This window comes from Puma concolor, chromosome B1 (assembly GCF_028749965.1).
Source record: "Puma concolor isolate L17-30 chromosome B1, mPumCon1.1.hap2, whole genome shotgun sequence".
In the NCBI taxonomy this organism is placed as follows: domain Eukaryota; kingdom Metazoa; phylum Chordata; class Mammalia; order Carnivora; family Felidae; genus Puma; species Puma concolor.
The window spans coordinates 114,766,940-114,787,829 of record NC_141670.1 but is presented as its reverse complement, the minus strand read 5'-3'; the positions used below and the strand labels follow the sequence as shown (position 1 = coordinate 114,787,829).

The window sequence follows — 20,890 nt, the reverse complement described above, 5'->3', positions numbered from 1 at the left end:
CTATAGAATCTTGTATTTTAAAGTTGTTTTTTAAAAACTAAATTTTACCTATTCCTGTATTCCTACTTTTTTTTCCTTAACAGAAATAACCATTAATTATAGACATGGCCTTCCCTTGATAACCCTTACTTTGCCATCCAGAAAAGAGCGTTGTCAATTTGTGGTCAAACCAATGTTATCAACAGTTGGTTCATTCCTTCGGGACCTACAAAATGAAGATAAAGGTGTCAAAACTGCAGCCATCTTGACAACAGGTATATATATATTTTTTCAACTTGTCTTTTTTTCTTCTTCTGAACCATTGTTTTGTTTCTGTTCTAGATAGTTGGTTCTTTAATTCATTATATAATAAATGGTTGACCTTTACTGTGTCCATTTTTGTATATCTGTGATATAAAAAAAATTAACTCTGTTGAATAAAAAATTAATGGGATAAGTTTAGTGTACGTTTTAGTTACTTATTTCATAAACTTAGCCCGAAGGTTTTTTCTGAGAAAATTTTAATGACACAGGCTGCAAATAGAGATAAATGACCAAATTTTCATTTTTATTTTACTGTAGTGTTACATGCTCAGAATAAACTTATTAAAGTGTTAATGATTACTGTTGCGGTTTTGAAAAGGAAATAAATATTCTTCCCTCTCCAAGTTCAGAACCAAATAAGGTATAGATATAGAAGTTGGAAAAATAGAAATTAAGAATTTATTTACTCAACAGATTGAACATCTAATATATGCTAGGTAATGTGCTAGGTGCCAGAGGCAAAGAACAATAGAGATTAAAAACAAAACAAGACAAAAAACACAAAACCTCCTGCTCTTATTGAGGTTGTATTTTAAGAGGAGAAAGAAAAAGGTAAAAAAGTAAAATATGCAATATGTCAGATAATGAATATTGCCAAGCAAAAGCAGTGCGGGGGACAGTGGTGGGGAGGGAGGTGCTCTCCAGCAGGGGAGCGTAGTGTGGTGGTAGGTGCCCACGAATGGGGGGTGTGGGGGAGTGTGGTGGAGGGGGAGATGCTCACAGAGTGGGGGGCTGTGTGCTGTGGCAGAAGGAGCTTTCAGAGTGTGGGGCTGGGGGGGAGGTATGGGGAGGAGATGCTCTAGGGGAGGTGGGGTTCCGGGGGTGGGGAGGGTGCCCGCTAAGTCACCCTGGAGGGAAGACCTGGAAGGGAAGAGGGAGCTGTGTAGATGGGGGAAGTTTGGCTGGCCGAGGCCCCGTTGTGGGAGCCAGCCTCACTGTGACTGCAAAGGAGGCAGCTGGGTGGAGGTAAGATCAGAGGGACAGGTTAGGGAAAGCTTTTTTATCGGCTGTTGTAAGGACTTTGGATTTAACTGGAAGGGGAGCTTTCTTCCTGATGAAACCAGGATTAGAGAATAAGGTTTTAGTCCTGTGGCCACTGTGACCTAATACTTCATCCCTGAACTAGACTGAACCGTCACGGGAGCCCTGAACACCCATGGACCTTCACTACAGGGCCAGCGCGCCTGCCTTCCTAAGCTCCTGAGAGCAGGCAGGTGTGAGCCCAGTGGGGCACTGAGCACAGTACTCGCCTGGTAGTATGTACCCCGTAAGCACCCCGTGAGTGAATGATACAAGCGAGGTGAAAGCAGTGAGTGACGTGTATACCCTGCTTGTTTCTGAAAAACTAAGTAGCTTCGAAACATAAAACACAAAGGAAAAGACTGGAGATCTTGGAGAAAAATGTCTCTTTGGACTGAGTGAAAACACTCTATTGGGGTTTAAATCGATATTTGCCCAAGAATAGGTGAGAAATGCAAGGCTGCATCATTAGCCCCTTCAAAGTGTTTTTTTTTTGCATCAGTCTTTTGCTGTTCCTGTATTAGTATAAAGGATAATGTAGTACTTCAACTGAGAAACCATACTCAGGTGATTTCTTTTTATAGTCCTATTTTAAGGAGCAGGTTTGAAGTCATTTAAATGTAAATTTTTAAATGACACTTGCAAAGTCACATAAAATGGTTGGTGCGTTACTGATCTTTAGAAAAAAAAAAAAGAGGCTGTGTGGGTGGAATTTGCCTGCATTTAATTTGGGCTTGAAAAGAGTGTTCCAAGCTTGTCACAGTTTTGCCCATAGTGTGGGTTGAATTATTTGGCAATTCCTGGGAAAATGATGTCACCCCAGCTGATGAACAGGAACCCAAACAGCCAAATTCGAGGAACAGACCCAGGTGCAAACTGACTCGCTGCCTTCTAGAACAAAAGAACTACAGAGAGCCAGACTGGAGGCAGACAGCCGGGTTCTTCCCAATTTTACAAGCAGCATTACTGTTGTCATGCATATTAATGTAGCTGAAATAGCTTTGGTTGAATGTAGCCAGGCAAATGCCACGCTAGGAGAAGATACATGTCCTGGACTTTATATCACTTCTATGTGGACTGTTCTAAAGGGAGAAACCCCTACCCAGTGCCAGGTTTTTGCTTTCTTAAACTTGGATTACATTAAAGGTCAAAAATATAATACAAACTAGGCTATATGAGAAGTTATGCAAAGCACGCTGAGGTTAAAATTTTCCAAGAGATTTTTTTTTTTTTTGAATTGTTCCTAGGATATTTGAAATTACTGTTAGAATCTTTCCTACCACTTTCTAACTCCATAAAATAAACTGCACACAAGCAGATGACCCTTTAGGTTTGATTATGTTTATTACCATCCCTAGCACCCCCATCCCCTAGAAGCTTTGCCTCTATTCACCTTTCCCCAGCTAGAACAGCAGGGAGCCCTGTGTGGTAATGGTTGGCAGTGTATTTGGCCACCTAGTTTTAACAAATCAGTCGCCTCTAGTAATTTAAAAGTAGGCTTTTAGGGGCGCCTGGGTGGCTCAGTCGGTTAAGCATCCGACTTCAGCTCAGGTCACGATCTCGCGGCCCGTGAGTTCGAGCCCCGTGTCGGGCTCTGGGCTGATGGCTCAGAGCCTGGAGCCTGCTTCCGATTCTGTGTCTCCCTCTCTCTCTGTCCCTCCCCCATTCATGCTCTGTCTCTCTCTGTCTCAAAAATAAATAAACGTTAAAAAAAAAATTTAAAAAAAAAATAAAAAATAAAAAAAATAAAAAAAAAAGTAGGCTTTTAAATGCTACCTGTGTGCCTTACACATTCCAGTCAGTGGCACAGCTGTATGTAGCAGATAATGGACTCTGGCTGAGCAGAGGAAGGTGTCAGCTCTGGAGATTGGCATTTGACAGAAAGCCAGGCTCAGAAGAAGGCAGGAACCGAGGGAGGATGTGAGCAAAATCCAAGTTAGCCTAAGATCCACCTGATGGGCTCCACTCATCTGCACCCCCACCCCCATGACACCTCCAGTGCTCTGGCTTTGCTGTGAAGAGTTCCCATCTCCCCTGAATCTTCACATGACCTTGGCAGAGACAGTCTCTCCAGGAACATCCACCTGGATCCCAGCTTCCCTGACAGTGAGAAAAGGGAGCACCTGCCTGCTCTGGCTGTCTAGTGTACTCAGAGGTAGAGCAAGAAGGGAGGATTCCCACCCCCCACCCCATGGGAACAGTATTGGGTATTAGCCTCCCAAAAAGAAAATGTCCACTACTGTATTGTAAGGACCTGGGTTAGTATTTTTCTATATGTTGGGAAATGGTTCTTATGTTCTAAAACAAGGACGTAATTTGCTTTGTGTATTTTCTTTCAGATGGCCGTGAAATTCCAGCTACCACTTTAATGGAAATTTTGCTAATGAATGATTTTAAACTTGTCATTAACAAAATAACATATGATGTTCAGTGCCCTAAGAAAGGTAAGAAACACGACTGTGCAACTGTCTTAACATTTCCCTTTAGTGGTGGGACTTTTACAGGGAGTAAGCCTAAGAATCTTTTAAATTAACCAAATGACCAAGAAGGCTTTGGAGAACTGATGCCTAAGGTTTTCTAGCAGGGGTATGAATGATGAGTAGAAGTTGCCCAGCAGGGCTTAACTCTTTTTTTAAAAAAAGAGACTTGTTTTTGTTTTTTGTTTTTTGTTTTTTTTTTTTTTAGAGTAGTTTTAGGTTTGTCAGCAAGATTGAGCAGATTAGTGTACAGTTCCCATATTCTCTCTGTCCCCTGCCCCATAGCCCTCCCCACTATCAAGCACCAGAGTGGTATATTTGTTATAGTCTATGAGCCTACACCGGCCCATCATTATTACTCAAAGTTCATAGTTGACATTAGGGGTCACTCTTCGGTTTTGAAAAATGTATAATGACATATATCCACTATTATAGTCTCATCTAGAGTAATTCCACTACCCAAAGTCCTCCGTGATCTGCCTGTTCATCCCTCCCTCCCCCCTAACCTCTGGCAACCAGTAATCTTTTTACTGTCTCCATAGTTTTGTCTTTTTTTTTAGAATGTTCTGTAGTGGGTATCATATAGTTTATAGCATTTGCAAGTTTTTGTGTGTACATAAGTTTTCAGTTCATTTGGGTAAACAGCAAGAAACATGATTGCTGGATTGTATGTTAAGAGTATGTTTAGTTTTGTAAGAAACTGACAAACTTTCTTCTAAAATGGCTGTACCGTTTTGCATGCCCATCCAGCAGTGAGTTCCTGCTGTTCACATCCGTGACAACCTTTATGGTTGTCAGTGTCTGGGTTTTGGCCATTCTCCTGGGTGTGTAATGATGGTAGCTTATATTTTTAACTTGATTTGCCTAATGGCATATGATTTCACATGCTTACTGTATTCTCTGGTGAGGTGTCTGTTCAAGTCTTTGGCCCATTTTTAAAGCAGGTTGTCCATTTTTTAAATTGTTGATTTAAGACTGCTTTGCATATTTTGGGTAACAATTCATTAGCAGATCTCTCTTTTGCAAATATTTTTTCCCCAGCCTGTAGCTTGTCTTCTCATTCTCTTGGCATTGTCTTTTGTAGGGCAGAAGTTTTAATTTAATGAAGTCCAGTGTATCATTTATTTCTTTTATGGTTTGTGCCTTTGGTACATGTAAAAAGTCATCATTATACCCAGAGGCATCTAGGTTTTTCCCAATGTTCTAGGAGTTGTATAGTTTTGCATTTTGAATTAATTTTTGTGAAGGGTATAAGGTCTGAATCTAGATTCTTTTTGTTTTTGCATGTGAATGTCTAGTTCTTCCAGCACCATTTGTTGAAAAGACTGCCTTTGCTCTATCGTATTGCCTTTGCTCCATCGTATTGCCTTTGCTCCTTGGTCAGAGATCAGTTGACTATATTTCTGTGTGTCTGTTTCTGGGCTCTATATTTGATTCCATTGATCTGTTTGTTCTTTTACCAATACCATGCTGTCTTGACTCCTGTAGCTTTATAGTAAGCCTTGGAATCGAGGAGTGTCAGTTCTCTGATTTTATTCTTCTTCCATACCAAGTTGGCCATTCTCGGTCTTCTGACCTTAGAATCAGTTTGTTGGTATCCACAAAATATCTTGCTGAGATCTTGATTGGGACTGTGTTGAATGTGTAGATGAAGTTGGGAAGAACTAATATCGTGTCAGTATGGAGTCCTACTTCCTGTGAATGTGGAATAGGTCTTGATTTATTAAATCCTTCTTTGATGTCTTTCACGAGAGTTTTACAGTTTTCCTCATAAAGATTTTGATCATAACTTGTTACGTTTATACCTAAGTATTTCAGTTTTTTAGGTGCTGATGTAAATGGTAATGTGTTTTTAATTTCCAGATTCCATTTGTTGATGTATGATAAAGTGATTGACTTTTATATCATAACCTTGTATCCTGCAGCTTTGCTATAATTGCTTTTTAGATCCAGCGGTTTTGTTTTGTCGATTCTTTCAGATTTTCTATGTAGACTATCAGGTCATCTGCAAACAAAGACACTTTTATTTCTTCACAATCTGTTCATCTTTTATATCCTTTTTTTATTTACTTGCATTAGCAAGAACTTACAGTGTGATTTTGAAAAGAGTAGTGAGAGGAGACCCTTTGCTTTTTTCCTGATCTTATCAGAAAAGCTTCAAGTCTCTCACCAATAAATATGATGTTAGATGTTTTTATCAAGTTGAGGAAGTCTCCCTCTATTCCTACTTTGCTAGGGTTTTCATCATGAATAGGAATTGGATTTTGTCAAATGCTTTTCTGCATTTACTGGTATGACCATGTGACTTCAGCTTATTGGTGTGATGGATTGCTTTAATTGAAAAGTTGAACCAACTTTCCATTTCTGTAATAAATCCCATTTGATCATGGTGTATAATTGTTTTTATACATTGTTGGATTCAACTTAATATTTTGTTGAGGATTTTTGCATCTTTGTTTATGAGCGATATTGGTCTTTAATGTTCTTGTAATGTCTTTGTTCGATTTTTGCATTAGGGTAATTGCCACATGGAATGAGTTAGGAATTATTCCCTCTGCTTCTATCTTCTGGAAAGGATTGTAGAGGATTAGTATAATTTCTTACTTAAATGTTGAGTAGAATTTGAGTAGAATTCACCAGTGAACCTATCTGGGCCTAGTGCTTTGCATTTTTAAAGGTTATTATTGATTCAGTTTTAAAATAGATACAGGTCTATTCAGATTGTCTCGTAGTTCTTGTGTGTGTTTTGGCAGATTGTGTCTTTCAGCGAATGGGTCCATTTAATCTGGGTTATTAAATTTGCAAGCAAGGAGTTATTCAGTTTCCTTTATTATCCTTTGAATGTTCCTGGGATCCATAATGATGTCCTATTTTTCATTTCTGATATTAGTAATTTGTGTCTTTTTTTTTGTTGTTGGCCTGGCTAGGATTTTATCAAATTTATTGGTTTCTTCAAAGATAGAGCTTTTAGTTTCATTGATTTTCTTTATTGATTATCTGTTCTCAATTTCATTGATTTCTGCTTTGATTTTTATTTCTTCTGCTTACATTGCATTTCATTTGCTTTTTTTCCAAGTGGAAACTTTGGATTAGTGATTTTAGGTGTTTCTTCTTTTCTAATATATGCATTCAGTGCTATAAATTTCCCTCTGAGTACTGCTTTTTTTCATCCTACAAATTTTGGTAAGTTGTGTTTTCATTTTCATGTAGTTGAAAATATTGTCTAATATTTCTTTATTTTTTCTTGGACCCATGTATTATTTAGAAGTGTGTTAATTGCCAAATATTTTGAGATTTTCTAGCCATCTTTTTGATTTCTATTTGAATTGCGTTGTGGTCTGAGAGCATATATTGTACGATTTATATTTTGCATTTGTTTTGGATGTGGCCCCAAGTGAGGCTTATCTTGGTGAATGTTCAATGTGAGCTTGAGAAGAATGTGTATTTTCTGTTTTAGGATGAAATAGTCTATAGATGTTAATTCTATCTGTATGATTGATAGTACTGTTGAATTTAGCTGTGTCCTTGATGATTTTTTTTGTTGGCTAGATTGCTCCATATCTAATAGGTATTAAAGACTCCCAACTATTACTGGATTTCTTTTCTCCTTGTGGTTCTGTCAGTTTCATATTTTGACACTTTGTTGTTAATTACTAAGCGTTAAGGGTTGCTGGTTTTCTTAGTGACTGTTATGTAATTATGTAATGCCTTTTTTATCCACGACAACTTTCCTTACTCTGAAGTCTGCTGTGTCTGAAATTAACATAGCTAGTCCAGCTTTCTTTTTCCTTTATACATGTATATGTATATATATAAAATTTATATCCTATAATAGTTTCATTTAAATATATATATAAAATTTGTATACTATAATATATATTAGTTTCAGGTGTACAGCGTAATGATTTAGTATTATATATATTGCAAAATGATCACTGTAACAAGTCTAAGTTAATATCCATCCATACACCGTTGTTGTTTTTCTTCCAGCTTGCTTTTGATTAGTGCTAGCATGATATATCTTCCTTCCTCCTTTTACTTTTAATCTATACGTGTCTTTGGGTCGCCTGGGTGGCTCAGTTGGTTGGGCGTCTGACTTCGGCTCAGGTCATGATCTCCCCATCCGTGAATTCGAGCGCCGCGTCAGGGTCTGTGCTGACAGCTCAGAGACTGAAGCCTGCTTCAGATTCTGTGTCTGCCTCTCTCTCTGCCCCTTCCCCACTCGCACTCTGTCTCTCTTTCTCGAAAAAAGAAACAGAAAAAAGAAATACGTGTCTTTATATTTAAAGAGGATTTCTTGTAGACAACCTGTAGTTGGGCCTTTGTTTTTGTTTTTAAAAAAATTTTTTAGGGGCGCCTGGGTGGCTCAGTTGGTTAAGTGTCTGACTTCAGCTCAGGTCATGATCTCGTGGTTTGTGGGTTTGAGCCCTGCGTTGGGCTCTGTGCTGACAGCTCAGAGCCTGGAGCCTGCTTCTCCTTCTCTCTCTGCCCCTCCCCCACTCATGCTGTGTTTCTCTCTCTCAAAATAAACATTAAAAAAAAGTTTCAATTTAAAAAAATGTTTATTTAATGTTTGTTCATTTTGAGAGAGAGAGAATACGCACGTGAGTGGGGGAGGGAGAGAGGGAGAGAGAGCGAATCCCAAGCAGGATCCGTGTTGTTAGCGCAGAGCCCAATAAGGGGCTTAATCCCAGGACTGTGAGATCATGACTTGAGCCACAGTCAAGAGTCAGACGCTTAATGGACTGAGCCACCCAGGTGCCCCAGGCCTTGTTTTTTAATCTAGTCAAATCTGTGTTTTAACTGGTGATTTAACCCATTGATATTTAAAAGTGATTATTGCTATATTTGATTAATATCTGTCATATTTTTATTGTCTATTTTTTGACCCTTTTCTTTATTCTTAATTTTGTATTCCAGTCTTTGTCTGCCTTTTGTGGTTTTAATTGAGCATTTTATGATTCCATTTTCTTTTGTAGCATATCAGTGATGCCTTTTTACTTTTTTTAATGGTTGCCCTAGATTTTGCAATATACATTTACAATTAATCCAAGTCCTCTTTCTTCCTTTCCTTTCCTTCCCCTTCCCCTCCTCCTCCCCCTCCCCTCCCCTCCCCTCCCCTCCCCTTCCCTTTTCTTTTCTTTTCTTTTCTTTTCTTTTCTTTTCTTTTCTTTTCTTTTCTCTTTTTTCTTTTCTATTCTATTCTATTCTATTCTATTCTATTCTATTCTATTCTATTCTATAAGTAATCTCTGTCCCCACTATGGAGCTTGAATTTACAACTCCTGAGTTTCACACTCTACAGACTGAGCCAGCCAGGAGCCCTTAAATCCACTTTCAAATAACACTAGATACACTGTTTCACAGGCATTACAAGTACCTTGTAATAATCATGTATTTCTAATTCTTTCTTCCCATCCCTTGTCATTCATTTCACTCATATATAAGCTGTAATCATTGAGTATATTTTTACTGCTATTATTTTGAACGGACTGTTTGGTAGACCAATTAATAAGAGAAAGGAAAAATAAATTTTAATTTGGTCTTCCCTTATTCCTCCTTTAATGTTGAATTCCTTTATTTGTATAGATCTAGGTTTCTGACCTAATATCATCTTCTTTCCCTTTTAACACTTCTTGCAAGGTAGGTCTACCGGCAACAAATTCTCACAATTTTTGTTTGAGAAAGTCTTCATTTCTCCTTCACTTTTGAAGGATAATTTGGTGAGATACAGAATTCCAGGTTTGTGTGTTTTTTCTCGTGTCTACACAAAATGAACACCCTTTTTAGAATTTCCAAAAGAACAGAAGAGAGTTTTATTCCCGTCGGAGTTAGGACAGCTGCCTGGGTTACATAGCAGAGGGAGCTCTGGCGGAAGAATGTTTGGTGCAGGGTTATTTACATTGTTGGTTTTTTTTTTTTTACATAAAAAGTTGCAAATCATTAGACAAAGGACATTTCAGAAAGTTGTTGACCTTATCTTAAGTTTCTAGTATATGTGGGGCTGTAGGACTTTCATGTTAGGGGAAACAGGGAAGTTTCTTCCTTTTTCTTTTGTGTTCAGAATGGTCTTTTCGGCTCACTTTAACGAAGCACATGTACGATGTATGCTCAGGGCAGAAATAGAGCCCTTGCTTTGAGGTTTTGCCGAGTTATTTTGACCTTGGTAAACATCAAAGTATTGGGCCCAAGACATTAAGTTGAAGGTTTCCTTTATCACTCTCAACATGAAGTTTTTGTTTCCTTCCTGCTTATATAGTTTCTGGGAGAAGTCCGATGTAATTTTTATTTTTGCTCTTCTGTAGGTAAGGTGAACACCTTTCCTCGGGTTCCTTTCAAAGTTTTTTTTCTATATCTTTGGTTTTTACCTTGCCTTACAATTTTTTGTTGAAAGCCAGACACGATGTGTTGGGTGGTAGAAACTGAAGCATGTACGTCTTTCGTGTGAGGTTTTATGTGTCTCTGGCTAAGAGATGGTTTACTATTTACTGTAGCTGGAGGTATCAGAGGCTTGAGTTTCTTCTAGTGTCCTTGTTTTTCTCTTCCCTGTTGCCTTTGAGTTTCCCTAGAAATTCTTTCTTAGGGTCTGTGCCTTGCACAGAATTGTAGCCCTGTTGACATGGTGGAAAGAAAGGTATTGGGGGTGGGTGGAGTAGCCTTCTATAAACTTAAGATTGAATCTCTGGTATTTTATTGGGCTGCAGTTCCTAGGCTGCAACCTTCAGAAGAGTTTCTTGGCCCTTTTATTTTTTCCTTCCCGTATGTGTGAAAGGAAGGCTAGATTGAGCAGGAATTGGCTCATGGCCCTTCTTCCAAGCAAGATAAGGCTCTGGTAGAGTCCGTGCTGTGGGCAGAGTAGTGCTCAGTCAGCGCTGTTTCAGAATGTTTCTTTTTGCCTTCTCCCTGCTCCGAGCACCTGGTTATGTGTGATCTCTGACCTTCACTATGGGAACCTGGTGGGGCTCCTGGAGGTAACACTCGTAAATGTGTGTGAGTTTTTATTTCTCAAACCCGTCAGCATTGAGCCTCCGGTAATTCACCAGTTGTGGCTTTTTTTGTTGTTGTTTTTTTAATGTTTGTTTATTTCGAGAGAGCACTCAAGTGGGGAGAGGGATTAGAGAGAGGGAGAATCTTTTTTTTTTTTACCGTTTTATTTTTATTTTTTGAATTTACATCCAAGTTGGTTAACATATAGCGTAATAATGGTTTCAGGACTAGAATTTAGTGATTCATCACTTACATATAATACCCAGTGCTCATCCCAACAAGTGCCCTCCTTAATGCTTCTCGCCCATTTAGCCCACCCCCCCAACCCAACACTCCTCCAGAAACCTGTTCTCTGTATTTAAAAGTCTCTTATGGTTTGTCTCCCTGTTTTTATATTATTTTTGCTTCCCTTCCCTTATTCATCTGTTTTGTATCTTAAATTCCTCATATGAGTGAAGTCATATATTTTTCTCTGACTGACTTCGCTTAGCATAATACCGTCTAGTTCTATCCATATGGTTGCAAATGGCAAGATTTCATTCTTCTCTCCTTTGTGTGTCCCCACATCTTTTTTTATCCATTCATCCATCGATGGACACTTGGGCTCTTTCCATACTTTGGCTATTGTTGATAGTGCTGCTATAAACATTGGGGTGCATGTGCCCCTTCGAAACAGCACACCTGTATCCCTTGGATAAATGCTTAGTAGTGCAATTGCTGGGTCATAGGGTTGTTCTATTTTTAATTTTTTGAGGAACCTCCATATTTCTTTCCAGAGTGGTGGTAGCACCATTTGTATTCCCTCCAGCAGTTGCAAAAGGGCTCCTCTTAGGGAGAGAGAATCTTAAGCAGGTTTCATGTTCAGTGCAGAGCCAGATGCAGGGCTCCATTCCACAACCCTGAGATCCTGACCTGAGCCAAAATCAAGAGTCAGACCCTTGACCAATGGAGCCACCCAGGTGCCCCTACCATTATGTTTAAGTGTTCCTGCCAGTATTGGCTTCAGAGACTTCTGTTCTGGGTAAGCTGTGACCACAGACTCTTGAGCACAGAAGGAGGGAATTAATAAATCTGTGCCTTAATAAATAGATGACAAAAACAGATCAATAAATAAGGGAAGGCTCTTGTTTATAGTTAGAGTGCTAAGTGCTGACTGGTAAATGTGGTAGTGCTGCTGGAATCAAAAAGTCATCATACTATAGCCAGATTCTCTAAATTCTGCATCAGCCAAGAATTAGTAGGTGTCAGTGAGAGTGGGAAGGTGGGGGGAGGGCATTTAGATTAAAAAAAATGCTAACAACAACAACAAAAAATGAGAGTAAGTCACGAGGACACAGGGGGCTGTCACTAATCACTTTCTAATACAGTTTCAACACCTTGGCTCCCATGTCCTTGTGACTTGCCCCCATTTAAAAAAAATTTTTTTAAATGTCTGTTTATTTTTGAAAGAGAGAGAGTACAAGTGGGGGTAGGGGGGACTGAGAGAGAGAGAGAGAGAGAGAGAGACAGAATTTGAAGTAGGCTCCAGTCTCTGAGCTGTCAGCACAGAGCCCCTACATGGAGCTTGAACCCACGAGTCATGAGATCATGACCTGAGCCAAAGTGGGACACTTAACCAACTGAGCCACCCTCAGGCTGAGCACCCTGAGCACCTGAGCACCCTCGGCGCCCCACCCCCATTTGTATTTCAAGCTTTCTGCTATAACTAGATGATCTAGGCTGATCTTGTACCCCAGCATCGGTGTCAGCCATTTCTCTGAAGATTCGTTGAAGAAAAATATATACTTAAAAAAATTTTAATTGTATGTTTGAAAAGTTTATGGGATTTGCAAATACAAACTAGTATAGAGAAATTAAAATGAATCTGTCATTTCAACAATTGTGAACTTCCTTGTGTTAATTCTTTTTAAAGATCAGGGCAGTATTTAACTCCAAAGAGAGAAGGATGGCAAAAGTTGAGAAATATGAAAGTGGAAATTTCATGTCCAGTGAGTTGCCAGCACTCTGAATGGTCTTCTGCTCTCTGGGTTGAGTATTTGAGAACGCAAGTGGAAATAAGTGTTTTCAGGGCATCTCTTTGTTCTACTTGACCTTCCCTCCTGCAAACCCCAGCATGTCACATAGACTTTAGGTCAAGTAGACTAAATTATGGCCTCCCTCCTGACAGCCCATTGGGAGGAGAGCCCTCTGCCTGCCTGGAGGGGCTGTTTGCTGGGATTGAGCCCTGGGGGCAGGGCCGACCTTGGAAGTGTGAGGCCTGGTGCCCCACATCTCTTTGCCCTCGGGTTTACCGGCTGTCTCACTGAACATCGAATCCGACTTACTCAGTCTCACCGTGTGAATTAAACTAACAGGGGCACAGTGGGTACGGTTGGAAGGAAAATGATAGAGGAATTATGCTGGATTTATAGAAAATTAAGTTTGTAAAGTTATCAGTTTGGGATTTCAGTGTATTTGAATTCCATTTCTTTTCTAAAGCATTAGCAAATTTGGATTTGAAAATTCAGGATATGAAAATGAAACCCACATTCACGACACATACAAAAGGAATAAAGAGCTTCTGAAGAAAAAAGAATAATAGTCTCTCATTTTTGGTTTTTGTTAGGAGATGGCCACAGAGAAATGTTTAAATTGGTAATACAACATACGAATTCTTTGGTGCCATTTCTGAAAGACTGTCGCTTGTCATTGGACTCAGATGAACATTTTGTGTTACTCGACAGACTCTCTCTTTGACCAAACTTTGGTCAGGCTCCTCTGAGCCCTCTTCTTGACTAGACCTCAAGCTCGGCCTATAAAAATTACAGATTGTCTACACAAACGATTCTGTTCTCCCCAAATACCCCGCCACTCCTCCCACCCTGAGAGACTTGAACAAACACCAGCATAGTTTCTAACAACTTAAGCCCGTATCCCTAGGATTATGACTATAGCCCTCTTAAAATGCTTGCATGAGAAAGTGCAACAGTGCCCGGAGAACTCCGTTTGCTCAGGGAAAACCTGGTGATAGATCAGTCCCTGAGCTCCTTCTTCTAGCAGTTACTTGAGAAAGCTTGGAATCCTTTCTCTACACCTTGGAAGTGTACAGCTTGTCTCTCAGGACTGTTTTCTCAGGGACCCGAGAAACTACTCTTTGACGTGCAGACGTTCAAGGAAGTGACTCTTGCTCTCAGTCCTGGCTCGGTGGGTGCCTTGCCCTGACTTGTACACTGCCTTTTGTTTGTTTCTCTTTTGAATAAGTGCCAGCCAACAACCCAAATGGCCTAGTCACCTTAACCAGCCATCTCCATGCCCAGTTTTTGTGGATTTCCACTTCCTGGACTCTGCTAGCTTAAGCCCCTGGTGTTCCCCTCCCTCCCTGCAAACGCCCAGCCACCTCTGCACAGATAGAAGTTGACTGAGTTGAGTTCACCCTGGGCTCTCTTCCTTATTGCGGTAGTTACTGAATAAAATCTATCCATGTCACTTTATCTAGTGTCTGGCTTTGTTTGCCCCTGATACACTCCACAGCTTGGGACAGAATTGTACCCCATCTGTACCTTTCCTCTGTTTGCAGACCTTTTATATGTCAGTACTTTCTTCCTCAAAACAAAAGGGCTCTGACTGTTCTGCAAAGCTCAGAAGCCTGGAAGGGAACTTCTACTTTTCATTTCTTCTTGGCAGCTTTGGTTTGGAATGTAGAAGGGATTAAAGACCACAACAGAGTTTTGAAGGTGGTGGATGGAAATGGGAGGGAAGTAGCTCGAGGACGCTGCTGGCAGGCCCTGGAGACTCACTGGGCTGGTCCTGACTCTCCAGGTCATAAACCTCCCTGGCTCCTCGAGTGTGCTGCAGGTGGGCGGGTCCGTCTGCTTGTTCTCGCCTGTCCCCCCACCTCCAGTTCTCTTCCAGTGCTGGGGAACAAGTATAACCCTCAGAAAAGGGGCATTACAGCCCAGCCGTGTGGGAGCTTACAGATCCACAGAGGCGGCAGGATCAAGAGAAATCTGTAAGCAAAAGAACTTTATTAAAACTCGTTCTCCGTATGAACCTCCTTTCAGATCTGCATCTTGTTGAAAAAAACTTACACTTTACTTTTCAAATGTATATCATACTTTTGTTTACACGTTAGTACCCCAGCTCCCCTCCCCTGTGGATCCTAAAATAACTTTTGGATAGATGGTTGGGGCTTGAGGGGAGGGATCTTAGATTGAACTCAGGTATAGAGATGAGTCCATAAACTATAAAGTGTTACAAACTGAGGTGAGGCCTTCACCTGGATTCTGGTAGACGGATACCTTACTTTTCCTGTGTGAAGATTTTTAGAGAAACAGCAAAGTCCTATTACAAAAGAAAAAAAGAAAAGACCGAAACATAATGAATTTTAAACCTACTGTCTGGTAATTTATCATCCCAGACTGTCTTTCTGTGGGAGAGACCAAAGGAATCACGGGAGACGGGAAGAAAGGCCAATACCGAATGCCTCCCTAGGAGCTGGAGTGCCCAGGTGGCCAGCCACGGGCACTCAGATTTGGTTCCCTACACTCAGAGACCCTGAAGGAAAAAATGTGGTGACTGCCTATGTTTCCCTTGTCTCTTCTCAGAAAAACTGAGTATGGAGCATGCCACCGACATGGAAAATGTGAAATCCTTGGTTCACAGACTGTTTACAGCTTTGCATTTAGAAGAGTTTCAGAAAAAGAGAGAGCACCATTTACTGGAGAAAATTGACCACCTGAGGGGACAGCTGCAGCCTCTTGAACAGGTTAGGAAGCATCACGGTTGAGTCTGTTGAGTGCGTGCCACGTGAGCATTTTTGCGAATGCTCCCCATGTGCTCATTTTCTCCTTTGATCCTCATGAGCCTGTGCCTTTGGTAGTGTTATCTTTGCCGTTCTCGAGATGAGGAAGCTGGGGCCGCCAGCGCACGTGGCAGATACATGGCAGAGCCAGACCATGAACTCCGGTGGCCCGGCTGGAGCCGCCATCTTTAACTCTGTGCTGTGCTTCCTCTCCAAGGCCCCGGTGTCTCTGTAAATGAGTAGAGTGGGTGCGGGGATGCACTAGCTGGAGCACCACCAGTTTCTTTTTGGAGGCGAATAGGCCCAGGGCCGCAGCTCTGCTTAACAGATTTACAGCCAGAGGTTAGCGATGGCCTCCTCACATCTGAAGGTAATCACTGGTGGAGAAAAAATAACTTTTGGAGGAAGAACAGGCAGGAGTCTGTACCTTTTAATTTAAGGGAAGAAACTGCATCTTTTAAACCTTGGATCCCACTTGCAATTTTTAAAAATGGGTGGGTGGCTGTGTGTCTTTGTATCTGAATAGGAAGTTTCTGGAAATAAAAGAAACTTTTAACTGTGTCCTCTAAGCTACATGTGCCCATATATCGAGGGGTTGGCAGAGAGACTTTTTATTTGTTGGATTGTGTACCCACGCCACGTTTTTATTTTTTAAAAAGTTGGTGATATATTGTATCAAGATTTAAAAATCTAAAAAGGTGACCAGCGGGAGGTTTTCCTCCTCCTAGCATATCCCCCCACCCATGAGTCATTTTAGATTTCCTTTATCTGTATATCCACAAGTACAAATAAATTATCTTGTTCCTTTCTTCAGAAAAGGGCATATGCTATTACATATTATTCTTCCCTTTTTTCACTAACGGTGTATCCTGGAAAGATCTCCATCTATGTACATGGAGAGCTTCCTCACTATGGCTACGTAATAGCTTGGATATATAGATACATGGATCATTGTCACTCTTTTACCCTTAAGGATCTGTAATGAACCATGCGTGCACAAGTATATCTATAAGCTGCATTCCTAGAAGTGAAATTGCTGGGTCAGAGAAAATAGGCATGTAATTTTAGGTTTCAGAGGAGAACGTCTTGAGTTTTTCATCGTATACCCTTCTATACTATTTAATTTCTCCCCCCACAAGTAGGTATTACCTTTATAATTTAAAAAGTGACTCATTAATGAGCTGATTTAGAAATAAGTGATCACTCATTAATGTGTATGTTTCATAACCTGTTCCTAAATCAGACCTCTTTAAAGTGGTGCAGATACATACTATTTTACTTTTGTTCTTTCTGCTTTTATTTCCCCTTACGTTGGTGCACCGTAAATTGAACTAAGCCGTTTTTCCCCTTCAGATAAAGGCTGGAATCGAAGCTCGCTCAGAAGCCAAAACCAGTGGACTTTTGTGGGCTGGATTAGCATTGCTATCCGTTCAGGGCGGGGCGTTGGCCTGGCTCACTTGGTGGGTGTACTCCTGGGATATTATGGAACCAGTGACATACTTCATCACATTTGCAAATTCCATGGTCTTTTTTGCATACTTTATAGTCACTCGACAGGTGAGTAGTTTGTTAGGAAAATGGTAAGTTTAGGACATGTTTTGCAAATAATTTTTTCTGCAACTCAAATAATGAGTGATAAATCCTTTTTATTTACTGAATTGCTCTGAGTTTTTATAAGCTGATAAATTTTGTTGCTTTTCATGAGAATAGAGATTTGTATACAGCATGGAGAAACTATAACCTCTATAGGGAAATAGTACAGCCCACAAATTTCTTTTCTTTTTTTTTTTAAGTTGATTTATTTTGAGAGAGAGGGAGAGAGCAGGGGAGGGGCAGGGAAAGAGAGAATCCAAAGCAGACTCCAGCCATCAGCACAGAGCCCGATGCGGGGCTCGAACTCAACAAACTGTGAGATCATGACCTGAGCTGAAATCAAGAGTCGGACACTTAACTGACTGAGCCACCCAGGCTCCCCCACAAATTTCTCTATTGAGATAAACACATCAAATTTCTTTCTCTGTCTTTATTTTATAAATAAAATTGAATACGTATTGCAAAAACACTCAGTAACTTTAGCTTTATTACATGACTCTTTTGCCAAAACAGTTTTCTTTTGCTCCTTTCTGTCCCAATATGTGTGATTTCTCTTCTCAGCTTGCTTGCTTTTGAAAGCAGCAGCTGATCTCAAGCAAGACAAAATGTTTAACTCGTGTTGCCTTATGCTTGCTCTGTTGGCCACTGCAAATATTTTACTCATCTGCCGCCTTTTGCTTTAGTGTTGCTAAGGCAAGTATCTTTCTTGCAGAGACATTATGTTCATTTAAAACATGTTTAAAACATGTTCTTTTTTTGTTTTTCCTTTTAGGATTATACTTACTCAGCTGTTAAGAGTAGGCAGTTTCTTCACTTCTTCCATAAGAAATCAAAGCAACAGCATTTTGATGTGGTGCAGTACAACAAGCTAAAAGAAGATCTTGCTAAGGTACTTTAATGCAGATACAACATCTTCTCGCTGGTCTTATTTGGGAGCCGGAACTCAGTATGGGGGAAATACAAGTTAAATCTTGGTCCTCCTAGACTTCTGTGTATCATGCTTTGCTCAGTGAAAATGTTGACAAGTGTGATGCTGATTTCATATCCTAGGGTTTTGTTCTCGACTCCTGTATTCTATATGAGGATAGCTTATAATGGGTATGGGTATGGGGAAGTGTCTTAAATGATGTTGAGATAGTAAAATAATAGTTTTCAATAGCGGTGTTATTTCTGTTCACTCTCTGAGTGTGTGTTTTTAAAGAAAACAGTCTAATATCAAGCTCAACTTTCAAGACCATAAAAGAAAGTAGACTTTTAGGAAGGTGAAGACTGATAAAGAATTTTAAGCTTCTTGAGGCACTTGTAAAAAAAAAAGCTTCTTCTCCTTAAAAATGGAAGATTCAATATGGTATCCGTCCTTTCATCTTTTCCATCTTTCCGGTGAGAAAACAGAGGTGCTTAGTTACTTGCCCAGGTATACACTGTTAGAAAGTGGGGAAACCAAGGTATGAATCCAGAAGTTTGACACTGGAGCCTGTACTTTTAAGTCTTTCACACAATATGTGTCTCAGGCAGCTTTTATCTCTGGCCTACCAGCAGACTCCTTAGTTTTGTTCAGATGGTAGCTTTCAACATGTTTACTAGATTTTTAATTTTTCTTAGTAATTTTAGAGGAAAAGTTTTGGTAAAAATCTCTTCCCATTGCTCAGTGCATGCTCATTTAATAGCCAGTATTCATAATATCTCTTGTTATCTGTACCTTCTAAACTACTCATCCCTCAAATTAAAAAATATAGATAGATATAGATATTCCTGGAATTAAATTTGTAAGTCAAGAATTGGAGATAACCTTTAAATAATTTTTCTATGTCTTTATTTTGAGAGGGTGCATGCACAAGCCGGGCAGGGGCAGAGAGGAGGAGAGACACAATCCGAAGCAGGCTCTGTGCAGTCAGTGCAGAACCCCATGTGGGGCTCGGACTCATGAACCGTAAGATCGTGACCCAAGCCGAGATCAATAAGCGTCTGACTCTTACCAAGAGTCGGTAAGCGTCTGACTCTTGGTTTGGGCTCAGGTTACGATCTCACGGTTCATGAGTTCGAGCCCCGCGTTGGGCTCTGTGTTGGCAGTGCAGAGCCTGCTTGGGATTCTCTCACCCTCCATCTCTGCTCCTCCCAACTTTCTGTCTCTCTCTCAAAATAAATAAACAAAAAACATTTTTTTTTAATTCTGTAAAATCACTACTTGGGAAAAATACAACAATTTTATTTTTATTTAGTGTACAGTCTTACATTTGAATGATCTAATCCAAGAAGCCTAAGGGATGTTCTTCCAACTAGTTCATGGCAGTGGGCACTTAGGATTTAGAGTAGTACCTGTGAAATATTTTTTTTAGGTAATAAAGTTGAGGAAAAAGGGAGATTGATAGGTCACAAAGTGGTTTTCTTTTCAGATAAGAAACAGAAAAACCATTATAAAGGCACAATGAACATAATAAGAACTTGAAGGATGTATCAAAACCTTAAGTTCCTCTTTTCTGAAGGGTCCCTATTCACTGAAATACTGTAGACATTTGCCACTAGTCATTATAAATGTTTATTAAGCTAAGGATGCACTAAATTTACATATACATGTACTCCTCTCATGCGTAATGCCCTGTTTCTCATTCTCTCTGATCACGTACTTTTTCTTTTTCCCATTGACAGGCTACGGAATCCCTGAAACAGGTGCGCCACTCACTGTTTGCGAATGCAAGGAGAGAAAGTCCATGAAAAGAATTAATCTAACATTTCTAAATGTTATTAAATTTTTCCGGTTATGTGTTGATTCTGCAACTTAGAAACTGGAACTTTGAGTCCCTTAGTTCCTTTGGATTTGATCGTTTCAATCTCTTTTGTTAATTAAAAAAAAATGTGAACATAGGTATTCTTTGAAGTTCTCACTGGAGATTTTTGGTTTGTGGATTCGCATGACTTGTCCAGGATTAATGCGGGGAGGAGCTTGGACGCGCCCATCAGAGTCCGAGCAGCTGCCACTGTAGTCAGGTACTTGAGCTAAGAGTCCTTGTCCGTCTGGGTTGTGTTCATTCTCCTGCAGAGGAGTGGTCTCTGTGTGTGGCATTCGCTTTCCTTCTTAGGCTTCCTTTAGAATTGTCTTGTCATTAACTTATTTTTAAATATATCATAATAATTGGAAGATCTTTATCATTAAATATAGTTTAAGATTATAAGATGTTATCTGAAATGTTTCATCTGAACTAATACTTAGATCCTACTCATGTTTCATACTAGCTATGCTGATTGGTGTGAGGTAATACCTCATTATGGTTTTGATTTGCATCTCCCTGATAAGTGATGTTGAGCATCTTTTTCATGTGCCTATTGGCCATTTGTAGGACTTCTTTGGAAAAATGTCTGTTCAGGTCCTGTGTCCATTTTTTACTCAGATTGGGGTTTTGTGTGTACGTGTGTGTTGAATTGAATGAGTTCTTATATAGTTTCAATATTAATTTCAATATTAATCCTTTATCAGATATGTGATTTATAAATATCTTCTTCCATTCACTAGGTTGCCTTTTTAAAAAGTTTTGTTGGTTTCCTTTGTTGTGTAAAAGCTTTTATAGTTCTGTTTATTTTTGCTTTTGTTGTCCTTGTCTGAGGGCAGGTGCTCAGACCAGTGTCCCAAGAGCTTACCTACATTTTTCTTATATTCTCTTCCTAGTTTTATGATTTCAGTTCTCACATTCAAGTCTTCAAACTACTTTGATTTTATTTTTATATATGGCCCAGT

General features: G+C 39.9%; 1 protein-coding gene across 1 annotated transcript in view; it reads left to right on the top strand.

Annotated features, from left to right (window-relative positions):
• The window catches only part of MCUB (mitochondrial calcium uniporter dominant negative subunit beta), a 107,117-nt gene extending 87,095 nt beyond the window's left edge, over positions 1–20,022 (top strand). The window contains 7 exon segments of the mRNA XM_086702961.1: positions 84–254; positions 3,663–3,767; positions 15,371–15,531; positions 16,921–17,124; positions 17,933–18,049; positions 19,807–19,838; positions 19,840–20,022. Coding sequence (XP_086559087.1) covers positions 84–254; positions 3,663–3,767; positions 15,371–15,531; positions 16,921–17,124; positions 17,933–18,049; positions 19,807–19,838; positions 19,840–19,882 — 833 coding nt within the window. The 3' untranslated portion in view covers positions 19,883–20,022.
• The last annotated feature ends 868 nt before the right edge of the window (positions 20,023–20,890 follow it).